We start from the raw sequence: 21,947 nt of genomic DNA on the forward strand, positions 1-21,947 counted from the left end.
TGGCACGCCCCATTTGGTCTGCCGCTTTGACATCTTCTCCTCCCCTGGGGGCTGGACTCTCAGCTGTCCTGCTGAAGATGAATAAATCACACTTGAGCTCAGCTTCATGCGGACTCTGGCACATCTCTCTATTGTTCTACGCTTTAGCTAAGCTTTGCCCAGGTGTTTCAGGACAGCTGGCTCTGTGGAGCCAAATGAATTCAGGAGAAGAGAGGAGGGGAGTGAGGGACAGCATAACTCAACAGGACATCAGTGTCCTGGGACATTATCAGGGACACACAGGGAGCTGAACCTGGGAATTTGGATTCCAGCTGCCCTGGGAGATAACAGGAACACAGTGCCCTGATGTCGGCTTTTCAGGGCCGCTGCAGCCATCTGCTAAGAGGAAGGGCATGCAGCGGGATGAGACCCTCCCCCCAAGACCCTCCCCCCAGAAGATTCTGTTGGTGGTTTCCATCCCCGGAGTAGCTTGGAAACCCTCAGTGTTGTCCTTTAAAGCAGCACCAGATTGCCTGCTGTGCCAATCCAGCAACGCCACGGTCACCTGAACATACGCTCAGCTCCATCCTCAGCTATTTCAAATAGAGTTTCCTGCCACCCATGGCAGCAGCCCTTGTCACTCTAGAGGGTTCACCTTGTTATCTCCTGGAAAGGGCACGACCACTAGGTTGACAGGATGCACGACCCAAAAATTCACTCCATCTACGAAGGCCAAAACTTCATGCTTACTATGAAAACTCGGAGGAATAAAATCCTAAGAAACACTATTAGAATGAATGGGCCTGTTAAGGCAAGTTCTTTGAAGTCCACAGAGACAGGGGAAAGGACCTAGTTCCATAAGCCATGCCTGTAAGACAGGGAGCAAGAGGCTTTGTCCACATCAGATCTAGCTGAGAGTATCTGCTTTACACCAGGGACACTGATGGTAGCAACAGGCAAGACTTAAAAATAAATAAAGAAAGAAAGAAAGAAGGAAAGAAAGAAAGCAAGCAAGCAGCCTTTGGAGCCAAGCATCTCATAGTTGTAGTCCCATATCCCCCCACTTAATTGGTTTTGACTACAGAAGTCATGGCACAGACGGGTACATAGCGCACATTTGCTGAATGGGGCGATGTTTCCGAAAGATGACAGGCTTATGATGTGGCGGTTTCAGATCTCAAGTTACCCTCTGGCAATGTGGAGAAATAAGGAGGACATATAAGAGGCCCATCCTATCAGGAGGAAGAAGGGTCTATGGGGGTGGGGTGGGGGGAGTCTCTGCAGCCGCCTATGTGCAGCCGCTTGTTCACAGACTTTACACTTCATTGACGCAGAAGCACTGCGATTCCAGTACCATCTCTGCGACTGTCCAGCGGCACATAGGAGCACCCGGCTAGCCGCGGGCAGTGTCTGGGAAACACTGGCACCAAGCACACAGAGGTTTGTTGCTTAACTGAGGTTTGTTGGTTCCATCTATGGAGCCCAGGGCCTACCCTCCAAGGAACCTACCTGCCTGGCTCCTCGGTTCTTCTCCCCTGCACAGCCCTGCTCTGACCTGGTTTTGTCTCGGGCTTCACCCTAGCGCTATACTTGAGAAAATAGTTCCAAAAAGGGGGTAGAAATGATTGCACCAAGCAATGAGCCCCGTGTGTGCTCCCTGTCCACCCCTTGCCCTCCGTATTCCTCTCCTAACGCCCCCCCCCAGGCTCCGACCCCGCCCCCAGCCTCCATCTCTCTGCTGCGGCTGCGCACCTGGTGAAGCGGACCTCGCAGATGCTGCACATGTACGGCTTCTCCCCGGTGTGGGTCCTCATGTGGCGAGGCAGCTTCCCGGCCCCCATGATGACCTTGTGACAGATGGGGCACTGCTGAGAGGCCTTGGGCTTCAGCTTGCGCTCCTCCACCAGCGGCCAGGGTGGGAAGAGACTCCCCAGATGGGTGGCACTCAGGAAATTGAGATAGGCACCATAGTCATTCTCCGCCTTGATGGGGCCCAGCGGCCCACCAGGCAGGTCAGGAAACACATCCTTGAAGAAGTCACTGGGGAAGGGAGGGGGTGGGGGTTGGGCTAGCTCCTCCTTCTCCTCCTCCTTGATTTTGCGGTCCTTGATGACTAGATCCAGCGGCCCACTGTCCATGGGCTGCTCAGGCAGCTGGGCAAAGGCACCAAAGTCCCCTGGCCAGAGGTGTGGGAAGAATTCTGGGGCGAATGGAGATAAGGAGGGTCTTCTGTCAGGGATGTTGGCTTTGGGGTACAAGTTCTCCCTCAGCAGAGATTCAATGGAGAAGTCCCGGATCACTCCCAGATGGCCAGGGCTGCCAGGCTGGAAGGAGTCGGGGAAGTCCCTGGGTGTGTCTGAATAGGCCTTCTCTGTGAGATGGTCCGTCTTGGAGGGGCTTTGGGGGCAGTTGATGTCCTGGGGGTCAGGCAAGTTTTCCTGGTCAGCAAAGTCCTCTGTGTCATCCTCCTCCTCTTCCTCCTCTTCCTCCTCTTCTTCGTCCTCCTCATCATCGTCATCTTCGTCATCGTCATCGTCCTCTTTGTCATCCTCCTCACCTCCGTTGCCACCAGGCTCCATGATCTCCAGGCACACATTCACAATGCACTGGATCTCCAGCATCCTGGCAGCATTGAGGATGTGCTTGACGTTGGAGGCGGTGATGGTGAGTGTGGAGGTGTAGGCAAACTCCAGGATGGCAGCCAGAGCTTCGGGCTGGACAAAGTCAATCTCATAGACATAGGGCTGGCTGGCCAGGCTACCAGCCGTGAAGAGCTTCTTGAAGTATTTGCTACAGGCAGCCAACACCGAGCGGTGCGTTCGGTACTCCTGCTCCTGAACCACAAGCAGCACATCGCACAGCAGCCCAGCGTGCCGTTGCTCATTGAGGCTGCACAGCACCTCGCTGCTGTGGTTGGGGAAAGGGATGCCGATGAGTTCATCAATATCATTGGCCATGTTCTCAGCCAGAGCCCTGCAGGGACACACAGAAAAGGAGACCAGTTAATGAGCACAGCAGCTTGAGGACTCATTTCCTGGAGCAAGCCTTACCTGTTAGTCACAACTAGCTCAGGCTTAAGACCTTTGGAGTTAGCATCTTACCAGGCAGCGTGCATCAGCTGCTTTGGAAAAGCCACCAAGACCTTTGTGGGCTCGATTCACAGAATTCTGCCTTGTTAATGTGGACATGGAGAATGCTGGGAGGATGGGCGTGGTGAAACACTGGGGAAAGCCTCTGCAGGGTGGGGTCCTGCTCGCACATGGGGCCTGCTTGGAGCTTCTGCTGGGAGATGCTCACAAGTCTCCAGGTGATGAAGCATTCTCATATTTCACACAAGCTAAACCAGGAAGCCTCAGCTCAACGTTGTGTCCTGTTTTCAGTGAGTGGACAGGGCCATGGCGGCATATGGTCTGGCTCCTGAGCTTGCTTCTGGATTCACTGTGCCTGGCAGTCTCTTACATTTGCAGTTCAGTAATTCTTTCCCTAGCATCCTATGTACGTAATGTAAGTTGTTTCTCTGTAAGCAGGCATTTAAAGTCAGCACAGATCCAGGCACTCTGTCCATTACTTTCTTGTGTCTGGCTGGTTAACCTCCCAGCTCTTTAAAGCCTGTAAGAGACGGTGGCTCTCGACGGTATGGATGGTCCCTGACTTACCAGGATCTGATACAGGACTTTTGACTTTATGGCAGTGTAAAGGACCACTCTTCCAGCCATCCTGTTTGTCCTCTTTTAGTATGGCAATTCAACAAGCTATAAGGTATCTGGTATTTTTATTATAAAGTTGGTTTGTGTTCAATGATTTGCCTTAACTGTAGGCTAACGTAGGTGCTCTGAGCATGTCCAAGGCAGACTTTGGCAGGTCAAGCATATGAAACGCAACTTTAAATCTGAAATTATTGTCATTATTTTTACTATTTATTATGCTTGTGTGCATAGTTGTGCATGCCATGGAGTTTATGTGGAGGTCAGAGGACAATTATGTTGTCTCCCTTTCTATTTTCATGTGGTCCCAGGGATCAAACTGAAGTCTCCAGGCAAAAATGAAAAACAGCGACAACTCCAGAAGCGGATAAGGCTGGAGAGAAAAATGGATTACCTGCACATTGCTAGGGAAGGCAGAGTGGCCCACCCTCTCTGCAAAGTACGACAAGCAGTTTTAAAGAGCTAGCTACCCAACGATCACCGGATCCGGCAGTGTCCCTGAGAAGTGAAAACTGACAGCGTCTAGTAATCCGCCTGAACTGGAACCCACACAGACACCCCTCATTAGGTGGGCGGGTGAGCATACTGTAGCCCATCAGTTCCTCTGAGCCCCACTCAGCAATGAAAAGGGGCACTGACACCCCGATACCCTCGGCAGCTTGGATCCGTCTCCAGGGAGTGTTAACACAGCACGTGCTTCCTATAGAGCACCCTCGGAACTGCCACTTTCCAGAAGCAGAGAGTGGGTGAGGGTTGCCAGCAGCAAGTAGGGGCATACTGGGAGGAGGAGAGGGCATGACCATAAAGGAACAGTGGCTGGAGCTGACCTTGTGTGCTGGAAGTGTTCCACGTCTTGCCCATAGCAGTATCAGTGTATTGGATGTAATAATACCATGCTGTGGTTTGAGCGTGTGCCATGAAGGGAAAGCCATGTGAAGGATACAGCGGAGTCCTCTATATTATCTCTTACAAGCACTGTGAAACAATCCCAGAGGAGACGTCGAACTTAAAAAAGCAACTGATAGGAAACTACCGAGCACAGTCCATGTGGCTGAACAGCAGGGGTGTCTTTCAAGGCCACCCTGCTACAGGAGGGTGGATTTGTGGGTGGTTTGAATGGAGCCTTTAGGGCAGGCCTGTGGGGTGTGGGTTAAAGGGCAGATCTTAAGGCTGTGCTGTGTGCAATTTTGATGACATGGAGGTAGGTTCCTTGTGATCTTCTGTAACTGAGCAAGGGGAACTGAGAACACCCATCCCAGGAGATAGATAACTAATTGGTAGAGGACCATTGTGTGTTTTATAGACGTTATAAGTCTGGGGCAATTGTATGTGTCTGTGTGGAGAAGTCTACATGAGAGCAAGTTTATGGAGGGATTGACATCTTGGTCCATTTCCCACAGAGCCACCCTGGGTGTAATTGGGTCCTGAGCATCAGAAGGATGGACAGCTTTTCCTCTAAGTGAAGGCGAAGGTTGATGGGATGGATGCTGGGGGATGAGCCACAGTTCCCTGATCACTCAGGACCACACTATTAGATTTAGTAATGCATGGGAATGCGTCTCCAATTCCTGGCCATTCCTGAGCATAGTCAATCATGCAAATGTGTCATGTGTACTTGAAAATACTTACACTGTCTAGTTTTAGGCATTAATTATTGTTCAGTTTTCCCCTTTTATTTTGCTTTATTTTGTGGCTGTGTTAAGAGCTAATTTGGGACTTGGGACATGCTGGGCAAGCTACCACTGAGTTACATTTCTGGCTGTACAAAATGTCCTGTATTCATATTAATATTGTGTATAACAGGTAAATACGTGATAAAATGCATAGGGATATCCCTCACAGTATTTGGAGATTTATCACTTTCTTATACAGTGTTATTAAATTCTGCCTTATCTGTTTGAAGACTATATTTTTGGTCATATAAATTCATCATTTCTCAGAAAGAAGCTTCCCCCACCTTCTTAGGGGACACAGAGCTGCTGTGTCTCACAGTGTGTAGACTCTCGTAGGTCTACTCCCCCAGCTGGGACAGACAGGAAGTGGTTCCCAGACCACCGAGCTTTTAGAGCACTGTCTCCTTTGGGATCTAAATCATGGATGACCATGAGAGATCTGATAACAGACATGACCGACCGTGAAAAGCTTGGGGAGGGGTCAGCTGGCTGGTGACCTTGACGTGAAGGCAGCTGCTCTACCAGATTCTTCCCACTGTGTTTTGGTTCCTGATGTCTGTTCCATTCCTGGAGGAAGGGATGGAGTCACAGTAGCTCAGGGGCGTTTTTCTAGACAGAAGACTAACCTCGGGGTGAGGGCAGGGAGGAGAGCACCTTTGGGAAGATGCACGTGTGTTTTCTGGGAGCTTCCCTTGGTGACCCTGAAGTTCCCAGGCCGGTGACAGCAGCGTTGCCGAGTGGATGCCATGTTCTTCCCTCAGTTTCCCACCTGAGCTTTGCATCTCTTCCCTCCACTGCCCTCACCCAAGCCAAGGTGAAGACCAAAGCCGAGAACAACACATAGGGAAAGCAAACACATGTGCATGCAAACTCCTAGCATCAAGCAGAGTCTTGAGAAGGACTGGAAGCTTCTAGTGGGAAGGAAACCGTGGAGTAGCTTGGGGAGAGAGAATGAGCGGAGCTCAGGTATGGAGGACAGAGGTAATTAGGTCTGATCACCATTCTGGAGAGCACCTGGCAGAATTCAGCAGGCTCTTGCTCTCCACTACAATGGAAATTTCTAGAATTCAGGTGGGCCCAAGTAACAGGTATTTGACTGCCAAGTGAGTGCCTACTCGTTCAGAGAGACAACTGTGCTTCTTAGTTTGTCACCCAAGAGGCCAGAAGCATCCAGTAGCCAGCACTGACAGTTACACTCACCACTGCTACCATTTATCAAGTGTCTGCCACACCTGAGTCATCACATCTCTAATCCTTCCTTAACTGCATAGTGGCTAAAGGTGTGTGTTCTTAGCGTCCTTCACAGTGCACAGATAAAGGAGCGGTATAGAGAGGATGAGAGATGAGCCCAAGGCCACACGGGGGCAAGTGTCAGCATGATTCGAATCCAGTCATCATGCAAGCACAGGTCTTTGTCCTTCGCCATGCTTCTGCTTGTCGTGTCTAGTTTGGAGACGGAGCGATCTGAACTCCTCTCTCTGAAGGGTGGCTGTCTCTTTCTCGCTCAGGAGTTTGAGTGGAGGCAGACTTGAAGGATGTGCTTTAGATGGCGGAGACACACACACGTGTGGGTAATTAGCAGTGGGCGTAGGCGCCTCCCAGCCCTGTGGAAATGAGAGGTGTGGACGGAAGGGCATGGGACCCCGTGGGTGCTTGATCAGAAATCTTTCCAGGAGCCAAGCCTTATCTAAGCACTGGGGGACATAGGGGGTTTTATGAGACCCTACAATAACCTATTGGAATCTGGAAGGGTTTTATTTCTAGAACTCCTTCCAGAATGTGTCCTAACCTTGATCCTGAGGGCCTCAGCCAGCTTGTGCTTAGAGGTGCCCAATAGCAGGAGCTCGCTCTGCTCTGAGCTGGCCTGGCCTGACTTATGCCAGGGCTGCATGGCGTATAGGCTCTGGGTCTTCAGTTCTCCTCCTGGAGTGTTTTCTTCCTTTAACACAGGGACTGTGTCTTATCCATCATGGCTGTGAGGACCCAGGGAGGCACACCTGCCCTCTGGGGCATTGCCAGTCTTCTGCCAGTGTCAGCAGAGTGGAACCCAGGAAGGACAAATGCCCCAAACAGGGATCTTGGCCAGATGGGACTGGACCAGGAGCCATCATACCTCCACAGCTTTGTGGAGGCCTATGCCCCAAAGCACCTCCTGACAAGCCCTTCTGAGAGCAGCTTCTATGAGCTCCCACACCGTCCCCAGCATGCACCAGCCCTCATAACCTAGTTTTGGTCTTGGGGATTACTAATCCAACAGGGGAGGCCGGGCTCAGAAAAAAAATTAATTTTATAGATGTTGCAAATAAGGTATGCAGGGGAGCCTAGGCCCAGGAGCACAAGGTAAATTTTAGCTTCTAAGAGAACCAGAAATGGGGTGCTTTAATGAGTAAGTCTGTATGGCCCTGGTTAGTCTGCAGTGGGTAACAGAGGACCCTTGGTATTCCTGGAAAGGTGCACATTGCACCCACTGCTACGCTTAGCTCACTCGTCTTGGAAACGGGCGAGTGAGTGTGCAGATGGCACTATGTGTAAGGCATAAGCAGCAGGGACACCAAGCTATCTGCAGGGCCTATTGACTCCAAGATGACCTGTTGCAGGGCAGTCTCTGTTTCTTCTATGTCTGCATCATTCCTAGGACACCACTAAGCCACGGCTGGGTAGATGCTGTATGAAGAGATCAGCTCAGCACTGTGTGGGGGAAGGTTCAAGAGCCCCCCCCACCCCTAACTGAGGAGCTTTGGCCAATGATGGCTCTGGGGGGAGGGGGAATCGGCTCTCTTTAAGGGTGTGGCCCCAGGTAGGTTGGCCATGCTCTAGGAGATGGCCCAGCACCCATGAGTTCATGGCAGCACACAGGGGACCTGGTGGGTTATTTTAAAAAGGGGGACACAAAGTTGATGGGGATGTTCTTCTGTATGTATGTTTCTCTTATTGGTTGATGAATAAAACACTGATTGATCAGTAAAGGCAGGAAGATAGGCGGGGCTAGGAGACGAGGAGAATGCTGGGGAGAGAGGAGAGAGAGGCCCTTCGAGGAGATGCCATATAGGGACCAGGAAGACAGAACGTGCCAGGAGGTCTCTGGTAAGATAAGGCCATGTAGAAATATATAGCTTAGTAGTTATGGGTTAATAATTAAGAGAGAGCTAGCCAGTAAGAAGCCCTAGCCATCGACCAACAGTTTACACATTAATATAAGTCTTTGTGTGTTTATATGGGGCTAATCGGCTGTGGGATCAGGCTGGGAAGAAACTCCAGCAACACAAAGTTGGCAGGGGATGGGATCCAGGAAGTGATCCAGAAAGAGTTAGGAGAAGGAATGGAGGGAATATGATAAAAAATGTATTGTCATGCATGTATGAAATTCTCAGAGAATAGAACGACCAAATTAAAATTAAGTAATAAGTCACAGATTGGCTCAGAGAAACAAAGGACATAGTTAGGATGTCATTAATGGAGGTGGGACAGCCCCAGCACTCTGCATTTGGGCCTGCCTTGTCGGTCATTCCTAAGATCCCTTCCCTTATTGATTCACATTTTCTATTGGTCTTGTGAGCCCCATCTGATGGGATATAAGAGTCACACAGCTAGAAGACAGTGGACCTGCCACTGATTTCTTGTGCTCCATGGCTGCCTTGGTGGTGTTACTCTGGGGACAGTTCTGTTACTGTGGTCTACAATGTGAGTGCCTCCCTGATGCTGCTCAGCTCAGCAAACATGGGGCTTAGGATAAAGTTTCCCTCTGCCAAATCCCCCAGGCAGGTGGCCCAGGCAGCCCATTTCCTCTACCCTGCCCTGTCTCCAGCCCCTAGCACCTCCACGCCCTGGCCTGGAGCACAGATAGTCACCTGATGGGATCAGTGGCTGCAGTGGAGGCGATGGGAACTCTGCAGGGGCAGGTGGAATGTATGGCTCCTCTGTAGACCCAGGAGTGAGTTTGGACAGTGACAAACGTATCCTTTGTGGTCGTCAGGCACTGGAAGTGGGTGGTGGACGAGGTGGGAAGGAGGGTGGGGAATCCTGGCTGGAGCCATCTGTCCTGGGTGTGCCTCAGCCTGTCTTTGGGAGATTCCCCAAGCAGAGTGGCTACACCCCTTAGCCCCAGAATGCCCCTGAGCTTCCGATGCCCCAGAGCCTGGGGCCAGACATGTGGGCTGGGAGGGTGGGCAGGGTTACTTCAACTTCTATTCTGTGCCCCACCTGTTGCAAGCACCCTGGGCAGAGTGCCCACGCAGGGTGAAGCCAGCCACACCTGTTCTGTCACCTTGCTAGGACATGCCTGGAGCTGGCAGCCCCCAAACCAGCTGGGCCCGTGCAGACCCTTAGGGGTTCTCTGCACTGGGCTCAGAGGTTTCTTCTGCTGCAAATACAAGGTCATCTGCATTTCCTTAAAGCCCTCTCCGTTGCATACTGTGCATCCCTTTCTCCCTTGCCCTGCCCAGGGCTATGGGAGAGGAAAGACCTGGGAATCTGGTACTACTGGGTTCCCATCCCAACCATCAGCAAATTTCATATGAAGTCCTTGGGATTACCTCCCGTGACAGACACTCGATCCTTGTCTCAAACTCTCTATTAACCCCTAAGTTAAGGATTGTTGAGATTCACACAAGAGAGCTGCAGGCTGTCCACATTTCTTGTGGACTTCCCTGGGCCCTCTTTGGATAGAGGATTATTTTCTGATAAAACATGTAAGTTCCTATAATCCTTGCACTTCGGAGGTAGAGGCAAAAGCATCTCAGGTTCCAGGCCAGTTTGCACTCCCTGAGCATTCAAGCCAGCATGCAATCATGCCTCGAAAAGAGAAAAGGAGGTCTCGATGGAGATAGAGATGGTAGTGATCGAGGAGAAACTCACTCATGTAAGGTCACAGAACTAACTGAACAACAGAGATCACAAATCCCCAGGCTCTGTCTGCTGTGTCAAGCTGTACCTCCCCTCAATCCACGCCTCACCATCAACACCTCCTGCCTTTCCTCACCACCTGCCTTTCCTTTGCACAGCAAGTGGCGCCCCTTCAAATTGAGCCTTTTGAAAATTATTTATTCAACCTTTACTGATTACAGGATGGGGTAGGGTGGAGGGGGGAAACTTGTTTTCTTCAAGTCCAGATTTCCTTACGTCCAGAACAAAAAATTCACTAGTTGTGTGTATTACAGGAGACTTCCTGAGCCTGGGAGGATTTTTGAGCTTTATTAAGGTACAGAAAATACAGATAATCACCCATGTCTATAAACAGTCCCAAATTATCCTGGTTGTGTGACACTGACCCATCCCAGGATATATTTCTGTCTGTTCTAGAAGGCAGTGCAGCCGTCCTGCTGACGGGACCTAGGAGTACTACTCCTGTCTGCTGGCCCATCCTTGCATCAAGGCTCCCAGTGTGGAGGACAGAGGACTTTGCACTGGCTGGAAGGCAGAGCAGTGACAAGCACGTCACAGGCCGAGCAGAGGACATGAGAGCATGCAAATCTAGTGGGCATGCACTTTAGTAGAGAAGAGCCAACCCCTTTGGGGAAGGAACCGTACTTAATAATCCCAGATCTGCTCTGCCTTAGGCAAGTGCTGTGACTTTGGACCAGGGCAGCCCCTCTCGGAGCCCCAGTCCTTCTCTGTGAGGCACAGGTTGCCCATTCACTGGCTGGTCCTGTAGCATCCTCCAGATAACTCCTCATTTTGTTTCTAAGACGGATGCTTTCATTCCAAAGTCATGACCAGCCCCACGTTAGATGTGGGGTGATGGTGGTGGTGGTGGTGGGGTTTTTGTGCCTGAATGTGGGGCTCCTGAGTGACTTTACTCTTTCCCGCACCCTGGGCCTTTCAGGAACTCAGGCAGGAACTGTAAGTGTGAACACACGGGACATTCCTATGAGTGCATCGCACAGCTATATTCCCTCCTCTGCCTGCAGGAAGCGTGCGGAAGATTCTTCTCTCCTCACAGTAGCCAAGGGTGGCTGCAGACCTGGGGAAGCCGCTTCTTCCAGTGGGCAAATGTTTGCTGTGAACAAGCTCAACGGGCAAAGACAGGGACAACATGCAAACCCCATGCTGACTGCAGGTGCATGTGGCAGTATTCCGGGAGGCACGGTTTTATCCAGAGGCTCCTCCCATTTGACCAGGAGGTATCATGTGCCTATTGGGTGCGAGTCATATTCTTGGGGTCTTGGCTCATCCTTATCAAAGCCTGCTTCAGGCAATTACTGTCACTACGGCCATCTTTACTCTAGCGAGGCACTGAAGACAAGCTGGGACTTGAAGACAGGCTCTGCATTTCCTATGCAGGTGGCCAGGCTGCCTCTCTATGCTGGGGCTTTTGGCAGGGGGTAGGGGCTCTGCCAGGGAACCACATCAGAGGTGTAAAGCCCTCAGGTAGCCTTGTGACAGGGAAGCAGAACATTCCAGAACAAGCAAGGAGAGGCACGGAGGCAGAGCAAGCATGGCGCATGCAGACAGTTACAGCAGGTACTCTGGAGTGTTACATGCACAAAGGCAGAAGGTGGGTGAGTTCGGGAACACACAGGTCACACAATTTGGACGGCAATGAGCTACCACTGTGGGAGTCAGGGTAGGAAACTGAGGCTGGGGGTTAAGGGGTCCTCCAAACATCTGGACTCTGTTAAAGAGGCCACAGAAAGTGCTGGAGGGGAGGGATGTGGCTGGCACTCACTGCATTTGAGGAAGGGCTGGGCAACAGGCAGGCCAGGGGAGGGAAGGACAGCCAAGCACAGAGACTTCCGGCCCAGGCCCAGGCAGCTGCTCCCATTACTCACAGCCTTCCCTGGCCTTCCCTTGCCCCAGACCTCATGCAGGATCTGGTCAGGGAGTGCCCCTTTGGTGGCAACAGCCGTGGGGGGAGAGAGGGTAGAATCAGAGCCCCAGCCTGCCACAGGTGTGAGATGTCTTGGTCACACCTCATCTCCTGAAAAACTCTCCTGTCCCCCTGTTATTGTCATCTCAATTTGGAGACAAGACCCAAATGAGAGGTGAAGCTGGACGGCCCAAAGACCCAACCCGGCCTGTGTTTTCCAAAGGAAGTGAAACCTCAGATTTGCCTCCAGACTTGCATTTTTCTTCTCAGTAAATGCCCTCCACCACGAGAACCGCCTAGTATTTGGCTGGGAAAGAACATACTGGAAGCTTGCAATTTCCAGGCTTAATTGCACAGTTATGTGTAATATTATTATATAGAACTTTTATTGCCCCCAAGAAGTCCAAGTATTTCCTCTTCCTATTTATATTCAGGCCCAGTCTCTCCTGGGCTGTAATTTCTACTCTTGCCCACTAGGAACCCTTTCTAAAGAAAGGGAAATAAGACTATGAGCTGGGCACTCAACTGTCTTGAGCGACTCCAGTCAATGGCCGGTTCCATTATATGAGATGCTCTACAAAATATTTCACTACTGCATAGTCAGCAGGGAAAGCTAACCCCCAGAAAAATATTACAGACCAATAGGAGACAATAAGACCAGTCACGTGTGGCTGTCTAGGCCGGTTCCCTCGGTCATGGTCATGGAGATGCACAACAGTATACTGCAAGGTTGGTGCTCAGTTGAATGCCTGATGTGGGCTCTTCTCTCTGACTGACACTCCAGCAACAGGGACTGGACTTTAGAGGCTGCCGTCATACAGAAGCCACTCCCAACAGATAAACTTCCATCCCATTTCCCACTACTGCTAAGGAGTTGGTCCTCAGACAGTCATAAATCACAGTGAAAATATTCTCCAGGTGTGGAGCTTTCCCCAACTCACCCCACCCAAAGAAACCTGCCTGATCCAATCCATCCATGAGTTAGAATGGGTGTAGCATTTCCTTTTACCTAGGGCAGCTGCTTCCCTGTGATGTCTCAAAATCAGAAATGCTGAAGAAGTACAAGATTTCAATGTGGGGAATGATCTGGCAAACCATCACTTGCAGAGGTGACTGAGTTCTTTCCTATGTTAACAGCAGGCAGGAGCGAATGCATTAGACAACTCCACTCACTCAGCACCCAAACCAGAAACACAGCCTAGGAAAATGTTCAAAAGAAATGTGCATGGTCCATAGCACTAAGCAAGCTCCAAACGTGACTGGAACACTTGGAAAAGATTTGTTTAATTAACAGAAAGTTATACCATGTTCTTGGAAAGAAGTTGCCAGTTCACCCTAAATCATCCCTTAAGTGCAATATGATCCTCATAAAGATATCAACCAGGATTTCTATTAAAATTAGATAAGCCCTTTCTAAAGTTCATACAGAAAAATAAGTGTTTAAGATTAGCCAAGAAGATTTTGAAACAGATGCTTAATAGGAATAGGTATATTAGACTGTCACAGAGAAGCCACCAGGTAGGACAGTATAGGGACAGGGAAAGTCCAGTGGGAAAGCATGAACCCACACGAATTCATATCCGTAAGAATCAAACATTTAAAGACAGAACTTCAAATTTTGCCCTAATGTGGATTTAGCACAGAAGCATATGCAAACAAACACAAATACTCCTCAGGTGTGGGAAGCACTGTTCAGTATTGCTCAGCATCAAAGCAAAATAAATAAATAAACAAACCAATCAATCACTCAATCAATCTACCTTCAGGGCTCCAGCCACAGCTCAGGGGCTAAGAGTACATACGACTCTTGCAGAGAACCTGCTGTTCTGTTCCCAGCACCACAACTGGCTGTTCACAACTGCCTGTAACTCCAGCCCTGAGGATCTGATGGCCTCTTCTGACCTACTGGGGGGTCCCTGCACACATGTGGCACATACCCTGAATTTTTCTCTAACTACAAAGCCTGGTGCTCAGCCCAGGGCTCACTCCCATATTCAGTAAGAGAAAGATGCTCACAGACAGGTACTGGCTTGTGAATCACGGCTTCATCTGACTGCTAGTGGTGTTTGAGGGGCTGGAGAGATGCCAGTGAGGGGACAAAAGGCAAACCCATTGTCCTATATATGCTCTTTGGTGGTATTTGGATTTTAAAGCCATTACTATTAAACTTGGGGAATAATTTAGACTCTCCATTCACAAGCTGGTAAGTCACCTGTAGAGGTTTTGTTTTATTTTTGCAGCATTTGATCTTTGTTGGTTTGTTCTGTCTTGTCTTTTCTGTTTGCTAACCAGTGAATGACTGGATAACTGCAGGTACCAGAGGAGATATCGGTGATGAAACCAGGCTCTGGCCATGAGCACATCCTGTAGGATACAACCCAACAGGGTATTAGGGTGCCCATGCTCTTCCCAGTGCCCATCTACTACTCAAGCAACGGCCCCGTGGCTGGAGGATAGGTGCGCCAAGCTTATTTTTTAGTCATGCATTTATTGTACAGCTATAAAGGACACAGACAAGAGACTTTTAACACCGTCTGATCTTCAAGGCCCTGGGAGGGCGTGGCTTCTGATGGCCACTGCAATGAAAAAGCCTCTCTGCTTTCCAGTGACCCACCTGTGGGACAAGACTGCTCACTGTCCCTGCTTTACAGATGCGTCTCTGCTATTTCCTATGAGTCTCTTGAAGGCACCCTGTTACCTCAGTTGTTACAAATTTAGTTTCAGTTGTATTTCTGTCTTTCTTTAAGGTAAGTCTCTGAAATATCCTCAAACAGGCCATGTCCATTTCCCCACTGGGTGCCTGTTTCTTAGATCCAGCTTTCAGTCCCTCATCTATCTTAAAAAGATTTCTTTTTTTTTAAATGTGTATGTATGAGTGTTTGCCTGTGTGCGTGTATCAGCACCACATGTGTGCAGTACCCACAGAGGCCAGAAGAGGGCATCAGATCTCCTGGAGCTGGAGTCACTGATGGTTGTGAGCTGCCATGTGGGTGATGGGAACTGCATCTCGGCCCTCTGCAAGAGCACCAAGTGCTCTTAACCACTGAGCATCTCTCTCCCCCTCTTTCTTCTTCCCTGACACCATCCCCTCTAATCAAGGTGACTCTGTGTCAGGGCAGCCAGCGCGTACGGTACCCCGATGTTCCTGCCTTGTGTGGGTTCCTCCCACTGCATTTCTGGAATAGGCTGTGAGTCCCTGGAGAAGTGATGGAGGGCAGCTTCCACAGCTAGCTTATAAGAGAACTGCCGCTTCTACTAAGCTTTTTCTTGAAATTCTTTGTGGAGGATCCCATTATTGTGCCCAGTGGTCCTTAAGTGACAAAAATGGAGAAGAACCGAGGCTTTTTGCTATCAATGAGCATCAACTGGCCGGCGACATGAGTGGCTGGGCCCTCATGACAATTAGTTCTTCTGTCCCGGCATGGCCTGTAGGCTCAGTATGACTGTAGCCTCAATATCTAGATTCCAAACTTATGGGAGTCCTGAGCCGAACTCTACGGCTGAACTGCTCCTGAATTCTTGACTCTAAATACTGTTGTTTTAGGCAGCTAAGGTTTAGGGGCATTCTGTTCCACAGCAATAGCTAACAATATACACTAGTTAATTCAATCCCAGATAGCAGAGTGTTTTGTTTTGTTTTTTCCTTGCCCATTTACTGTCTGGTATACGTTTTTGTGCGTTTAATTTGCCTCTCTGATAAGACAGTAAAGACAGCTGTATTTTGTGTATAGTCTACGTCAGCATCATGCTTTGTGGGAGCTTGGGGACATTCTCACTGACTTGCCTGCTTACTGTGTGTGAAAAGGAGGTGAGTTCTAGAGAGACCCTGCGCATGCAAACACACACAGAGGCTCCAGAACTGTGAACTAAATAAACCTCTTTCCTACAAAGCACCCAGACTCAGGTATTTTGTTACTGAAACAGAAAACGGACCAGAACAGTATGCGAACAATGTGCTCCATTTGTTTATACACAGGATGCCTACAAACTCACACCTAAGACACGAAACTCACGACCACACTCAGGCATGCCCATGTGAGAAGCTCCAAGTATTCTCACACGTAGAACGGAAGGAAGAGGAGGGCTGTTATTATAGCCAGTGCCTTTCATGATTTATTGACTCACTCCACACCCTTTCCAAAAATATTTCCTTTAACGCCAGAGTGACAAGCCCCCGTTAAGCTTTCCTGACGGTCAGTTCTAAATAGATGGTATGCTTAACCCCACACAACAATGTAGGGACCCAAGAGTCAAGAAAAATGCTGGGCAACAGGAGGGGATGCTGGTGGTGGCGCGGGTAGGGTGGGGCTGCCCCATCCCTAGACACGCCTCCCAGTCCAGGCCTTCCCCCTAGAAGACAGAATGCAGGAGCATGTGACCCTTCCTGCTTGGTCTCTAGATCACTCAAACGCTGGTGGGAGATTTTTCTAGGCTGCTGAACACAGTGAAAGCCGGGAGGAGGGCTGTGTCGTATCATGCCTTCTGGATGGAGGCAGCTCTGGCTCAGCTCTGGCTGGGTGGGTGGAGGTGACCACAGATGCAATTAGCATGGAGCCCATCCTCTCCCACAAGACCATTTTATCCCTGGGGAATAAAGCCCCAGCTCGTCCGCCCTCTGATTTGGGTTGGATGAAATGAATTTTTAGCTTCTCTGGCGAGTCTTTGCCAGAGGGGAGGAGGAGGGGGTCAGGAATAAACAAACATACTACAGTTCCCCAGAGAAAGGACAGAGGGAGTGGACCGTGCACACGCATGGCCGAGGACAGTCACCCTTACTCCTGCCAACCAGGCTTTCGTTGCCCAATTAGCTGCCCGTTGCTGCCAGGTCGGGTCTTAAACATTGCCGGTCCTTCTCTGCTTAGCTCCTGGCTCCCAGAGCATCCCATGATCTGCTTGCCTGCTTGTTGCCTTGCCTCTTACTGGTTTCATTGTTCACCAACGGGCCCAGTTCCCCTACTTTATAACAGTGCTAATTCGGTCCTGTCACTTAAAAGGCAGTCCCCACTCAACCTTTATGCCTAACCCTTGTTTACCTCTCATGTACCGCCTCCTGAAGGAAGCCTGGCAGAACTAGGTGCTTATCCTTCAGCCTCCTATCTTTTCCTCTATCAAAAGCACGGGCTCACAGTGGCTTCTCTGTGTCTGCCTCCAGACGGGACACAGGCTGTTTCTGGCCACGATCTGCAGCTCTTCCTTAGATGGTACCAGCGTCTGGGGAGCGAGTTGCTGAGCACATTTGGTGGTTCCCCCTGAAGTAGCGGCCTCACCTCTGCAGGGAGGAGGGAAGGACCGGGAAGGATAAGTAATGAGGAAATAGTAAGGGTGGCATAGGTTTCACCCTTCCAAGAAGGCTGAGCCCAATACACACGGTTCATCTCCTTACTTGCGGTAAAGAAAGTGACATGCTAAACCAGAGTATTTATTAAACACGGGCTAAATCTCTGTAGGAGAAAAACCCCAAGGTCTAATTCTCCCGATTAAACACTTTGTAAATGCGTAGAGAAGGGATTTCTTTGGAAGCTTCTGGGGCCCAACAATGCTTCGATACAGTGATGATTCCAAAGCAGCCACTGTGGAACATTCCACTTTGTCCCTCAGCACAGTATTTCCTTTACCGTGGGGGGTATGAGCTCAGACCTACCCAGGATGCCAGGACTGTGGGAGGCTTGTCCACACTGAATTTCCCTATATGCATGGGCCTGTACTAGAGTTCAGCTTTGAAGTTAGTCAAGTAAGAGATGAGCAATAACAGTACAGGAGAATAATTATAACAATATGCTGTAATAAAAGTTATTGAAAATGTATGAATTATTCATTTCTGGATATTTCTATTTAATATTTCAGGACAGTGGCTGACCCTGGGTAACTCAAACTGCAGAAGGCAAAACCTTAGCATAATTGCATTTGGAGTTTGAGATGTGAGGGGATACCTCAGAAGGGGCTTGACCCCCTTGGAGGGCACAGAACTATAGTTTCTTTTTTTTTCTCCTTCCTCTGTACCTATTATTCTTAAGAGAACTATAGTTTCTTGAGCACCTACTATGTGCCAGATAATGATCTGGCTCTTCTGTCTTTACTATCTCAGTCCTCGAGTGGATGCTATGGGATGGTGATCTCCACCCCCCTTTTTCTACATCAAGGCTGAGGCTGCAAGAACTAAGGTCCAAGTAGACCATGCTCGCCCCATCGTCACCAGGATGCTTGTGCTGGCCCAGAGACCACGCCCCTTCCCCCAGGGCCTTGCTGTCCGCTGTGCTTAGCTCTTTATTGAGAGAGTATGCCTAGGCAATGAGAGGTGGGAGAAATTGGAGTCTCTGCCTGCCAGCACCCCAGGAAGGGCTCTTAAAGATGCCATGGTCACCTTTAAGCAACCCCCTGCCCTTGTCAAATCCAGAGGCGAAGTCAAGCCTCCATGTTGCCAGGGCTCTCCTGGCTTGTACACTGAGTGCCCCACATTCCATGAATCTCTTCCACTCAGGACAAGCTGTCACAGTTGGTCACCTAAGACAGTTTCTACCTTCTTATCCACACCACCCACCTTCTTGGCCTTTAAGGATCGCATAACTCCAGTTCTATGAAACACGGCAGGCTTTCTGAAGGCCACACCCTTGAATCACCACCTGCCCCATGTGGTACCAGAGAACCGCTGTCACCTGTAACGCTCAACTCTGGCCCCTTTCCACCTCAGTTGGAGGCAGTCCCCTGCCTGCTCCCCAGAAGACAAAGAGGGGCAGAAGGCAGTGTGGCAGAACGTGATAGGAATGGGGAGAAACGAGAGGAAGGTGAATGAAACAAATATGGAGGGGGGGGGATGAGCAAAAGCAGGAACGAGGACGGGATGGAGGAAAGGCAGGTGACAACATGGCCGACCCATGGGTGGCGGAAGCTGGAACTGGCTGGGGCCCAGAGGTGCTCTCTGGGGGCTATGGGACATTCACACCAGCAATCCTGAGAACTTCCCTGGTCTCTAGCATGTGGTATGATCATAAGTTCCTTAATAAGGACGGTGACAGTTGTGATATTGATCTCTGGCAATCCCGTCCTCTTAAGTAGGTCTTTCCGAGTCAACGTCAACACAAGGTTGGGTAATTACCTTGGAAATTTGAGCAACCTAGCCAGGAAGATGAGAAGGTGGCCCAGTCCCTTGGGAAGGAGAATTGGGACTGGCTTCATCCATATATAGGTGGCGGCAGACGAGGTAACCAGAGGGCATCTTTCTGAGCCCCACTGGACCCAACCTTCTAGCAGCCTGACTTGAGGCTACCCAGCCTGCCTTCTGGCCACTGGGAATTCCCTCCAGCAGAGAGCTGAACGGGACAGCCTGCACTCAAATTAGTCCAGGATTTCTGGGCTGATCTTAGAGTCAAACATGAGAATTCATCAGATCAATGGCTTGTCTCCTTAGAAGGCCACAGACACATTCGGAGCTGGGCCTACCAGTCATATCATGTAAAGTCAGAGAGAGAATCTGGGCTGGACAGAGTAGACCCTGCAGTGACATCTAGTACTTCAGCTTTAAGTGACATTCTCCCTACACAGTCCCTTTACCCAAGTACTAGGCCTGTCTTTCAGCTGGGAAGAGGGCCCACTGTGCTTTAATGGTAGGAAGTAGTGCTCAGCTTCCCGCTGAGGGACAGGCTCACCCTCACTCTCACGCCTCTTAGTGAGTTCACAAGCTCATCACAGGACCCGCCAGCTGTACATGGACGCCAAGGCTATGAATCTGAAGCAATATCTGGTGCCGTTTGGTAGCCTCCATTGGCTACTATGGAAATGAAGGGTTACCTCAATGTCAGCACATCTGCCTGAGATACATACCCTGCTCCCAAGCAAGCCCTCGGTAACTGTTTTAACTCTGTGTATTCTGGTCCAGGCTTTGCTTTTTGTTGTTCAGAAGGTTTGGCTTTTGCAGTTGTTACTTGCTTGTTCGGTTTTTATGAGGCAAAGCCTTGTGTAGCTCTTAGGCTGGGTTTGAACTTGTAGTGGAGGACAGTCTTGAGCTCTCCATTCTGCTACCCCTGCCCCTAAGGTACTGAGATTACAGGTGAGCACTGCCGGGCCCTAGTGTGAACTTTTTGCTCTGTCTCTGCCCACACCTGCCGCAGTGGCGTGATTCACACAATCTGGAGAATACAGGCATGGAGCCATGCTTTCCAAACTTTCAAGTCCTAAGATGCGTAGGTAATGACTTTTCTAATAGCACCCAGGAGTCTGAGGGTTCTTAGGGGAGGCTGAAAAATTCAGCTGTCAGGGATGCCAAGGGGGCTAGCTAGTATCCGCCACTGCCTGGGAGGCTCGGAAGTGGACAGTTTGAGAGGCCTGGCCTCGTGTCCTGGTACTGTTTGATGTCTGTTGAGGTCCACGGGGCTCTGTGGCATCCTCTGTCACACAGTGACCTCCTGCATGGCTCCTGGAGAATGATCCCATCTGACAGTATGTCTGAGATCAGAGCTGGTGAGGGAACAGGACTGGACATTTCCCAACGCTGTACTCTCTGTCCACAAGTCCACAGCCCCTTCCTGTGATACGCAAGTCTGTTGGAGGCGTCTTGATGTGTGATATTGGTTCCCTTCTTCACCCACTATCTTGGTACCATCTTCTGGCTGGGCCGAACCTTTGGTACCCATGCCACACACCTCCAGAGCATTTACAATGCCCCCAGGACATCCCTACTACCGTCCCTGGCCAACATCTTCAAGCTCACTTCATCCTGTCTCTTTGGCTCAGTCTCATCACAGCACATACTCTACCGATGGGGTAGTGACTAGCCCCCTTGGGGAGTGCAGGCTATGTGTTACAAGCAGGACCAATAATCATAACTGGGCTTTGATTTAAAGAAAAATTGACTTCACACATCATATTTAATGCAGAGTAAGGGTGAGTGTATGGAGAACATATGTGCAGATTATAGCATCAAGTGTGTGAACCCAAGCATAAATGAAGCAGCTACATAATTATAGATGCTAGCAGGACCTGAGTATTAATCCAGAGAGTTGGCAACCATAGGGAAGCCTCAATTCTTCATTCTACTCAGAAACAGAGTCTCCCTCCGTTTCTGGGAGAGGAAGGGTGCAGGGAGGGTGCAGGTTGGTGTCTGGGCATGGTCACACCAAACATGGTCACACTTTTGATGAAGAAGGGTTCTCCTCCTTGGGCCATGTGGGGGACAGGAAGGAGCAGACAGTGAGAGTCGGGGGTCAGCTCTAAAACCTATCCGATCTCGGCCAGCATGTGTGGCTTGGAAGAGTGATCAGCCTCCTCGAGTACACAAAGGTGTTAGGTTTTACCTTGAATGTCCGTTCACAGTGGCTGAACCGGCTAGGGACCAACGGATGGCCTGCTTGCCTGCTTCTGTTCATACATCCAGGGCTGAAATGGTCAGTTGTTTGTATTATCTTAGCTTGCTATCCAGGTATTTGGTCCAACACAAACAGATGCAGCTGTACAGTGGAATAGAACTGAAGAGCAAGGCATACCTCCACACACCTATGGATCCCCACTTTTTCACAAATAAGCCAAAAATATCCACAGAAGAAAAGATAGTATCTTCAACAAATGGTACTGGTCAAACTGGGCCAGAATGATAATAGAACCGTATGTAACACCCTGCAAAACTCAGCTCCAAATGGGTCAACAATCTTAGAATCCCATAGAAAAGAAAGCGGGTGGTAGGCTTGAGCCCATAGACATAGGAAACAACTTTCTGAACAGGACCCCAGCAGGCACTAAGACCAAACTAAATGGGATCTCATAAAGATAAATGACTTCTGTACAGCAAAGGTCACC

The 21,947-nt window shown here is 49.9% G+C and overlaps 1 protein-coding gene across 3 annotated transcripts in view; it reads right to left on the reverse strand.

Moving 5' to 3' along the window:
• Zbtb7c (zinc finger and BTB domain containing 7C) overlaps positions 1–21,947 on the reverse strand; it is a 122,036-nt gene that overhangs the window by 4,300 nt on the left and 95,789 nt on the right. For all 3 annotated transcript variants that reach the window (XM_051202039.1, XM_051202037.1, XM_051202038.1), the window contains one exon: positions 1,732–2,952. In XM_051202039.1, coding sequence (XP_051057996.1) covers positions 1,732–2,936 — 1,205 coding nt within the window. In that variant the 5' untranslated portion in view covers positions 2,937–2,952. The remainder of the gene's footprint in view (positions 1–1,731; positions 2,953–21,947) is intronic.

The sequence above is a fragment of the Phodopus roborovskii genome, unplaced genomic scaffold (genome assembly GCF_943737965.1).
Source record: "Phodopus roborovskii unplaced genomic scaffold, PHOROB, whole genome shotgun sequence".
In the NCBI taxonomy this organism is placed as follows: domain Eukaryota; kingdom Metazoa; phylum Chordata; class Mammalia; order Rodentia; family Cricetidae; genus Phodopus; species Phodopus roborovskii.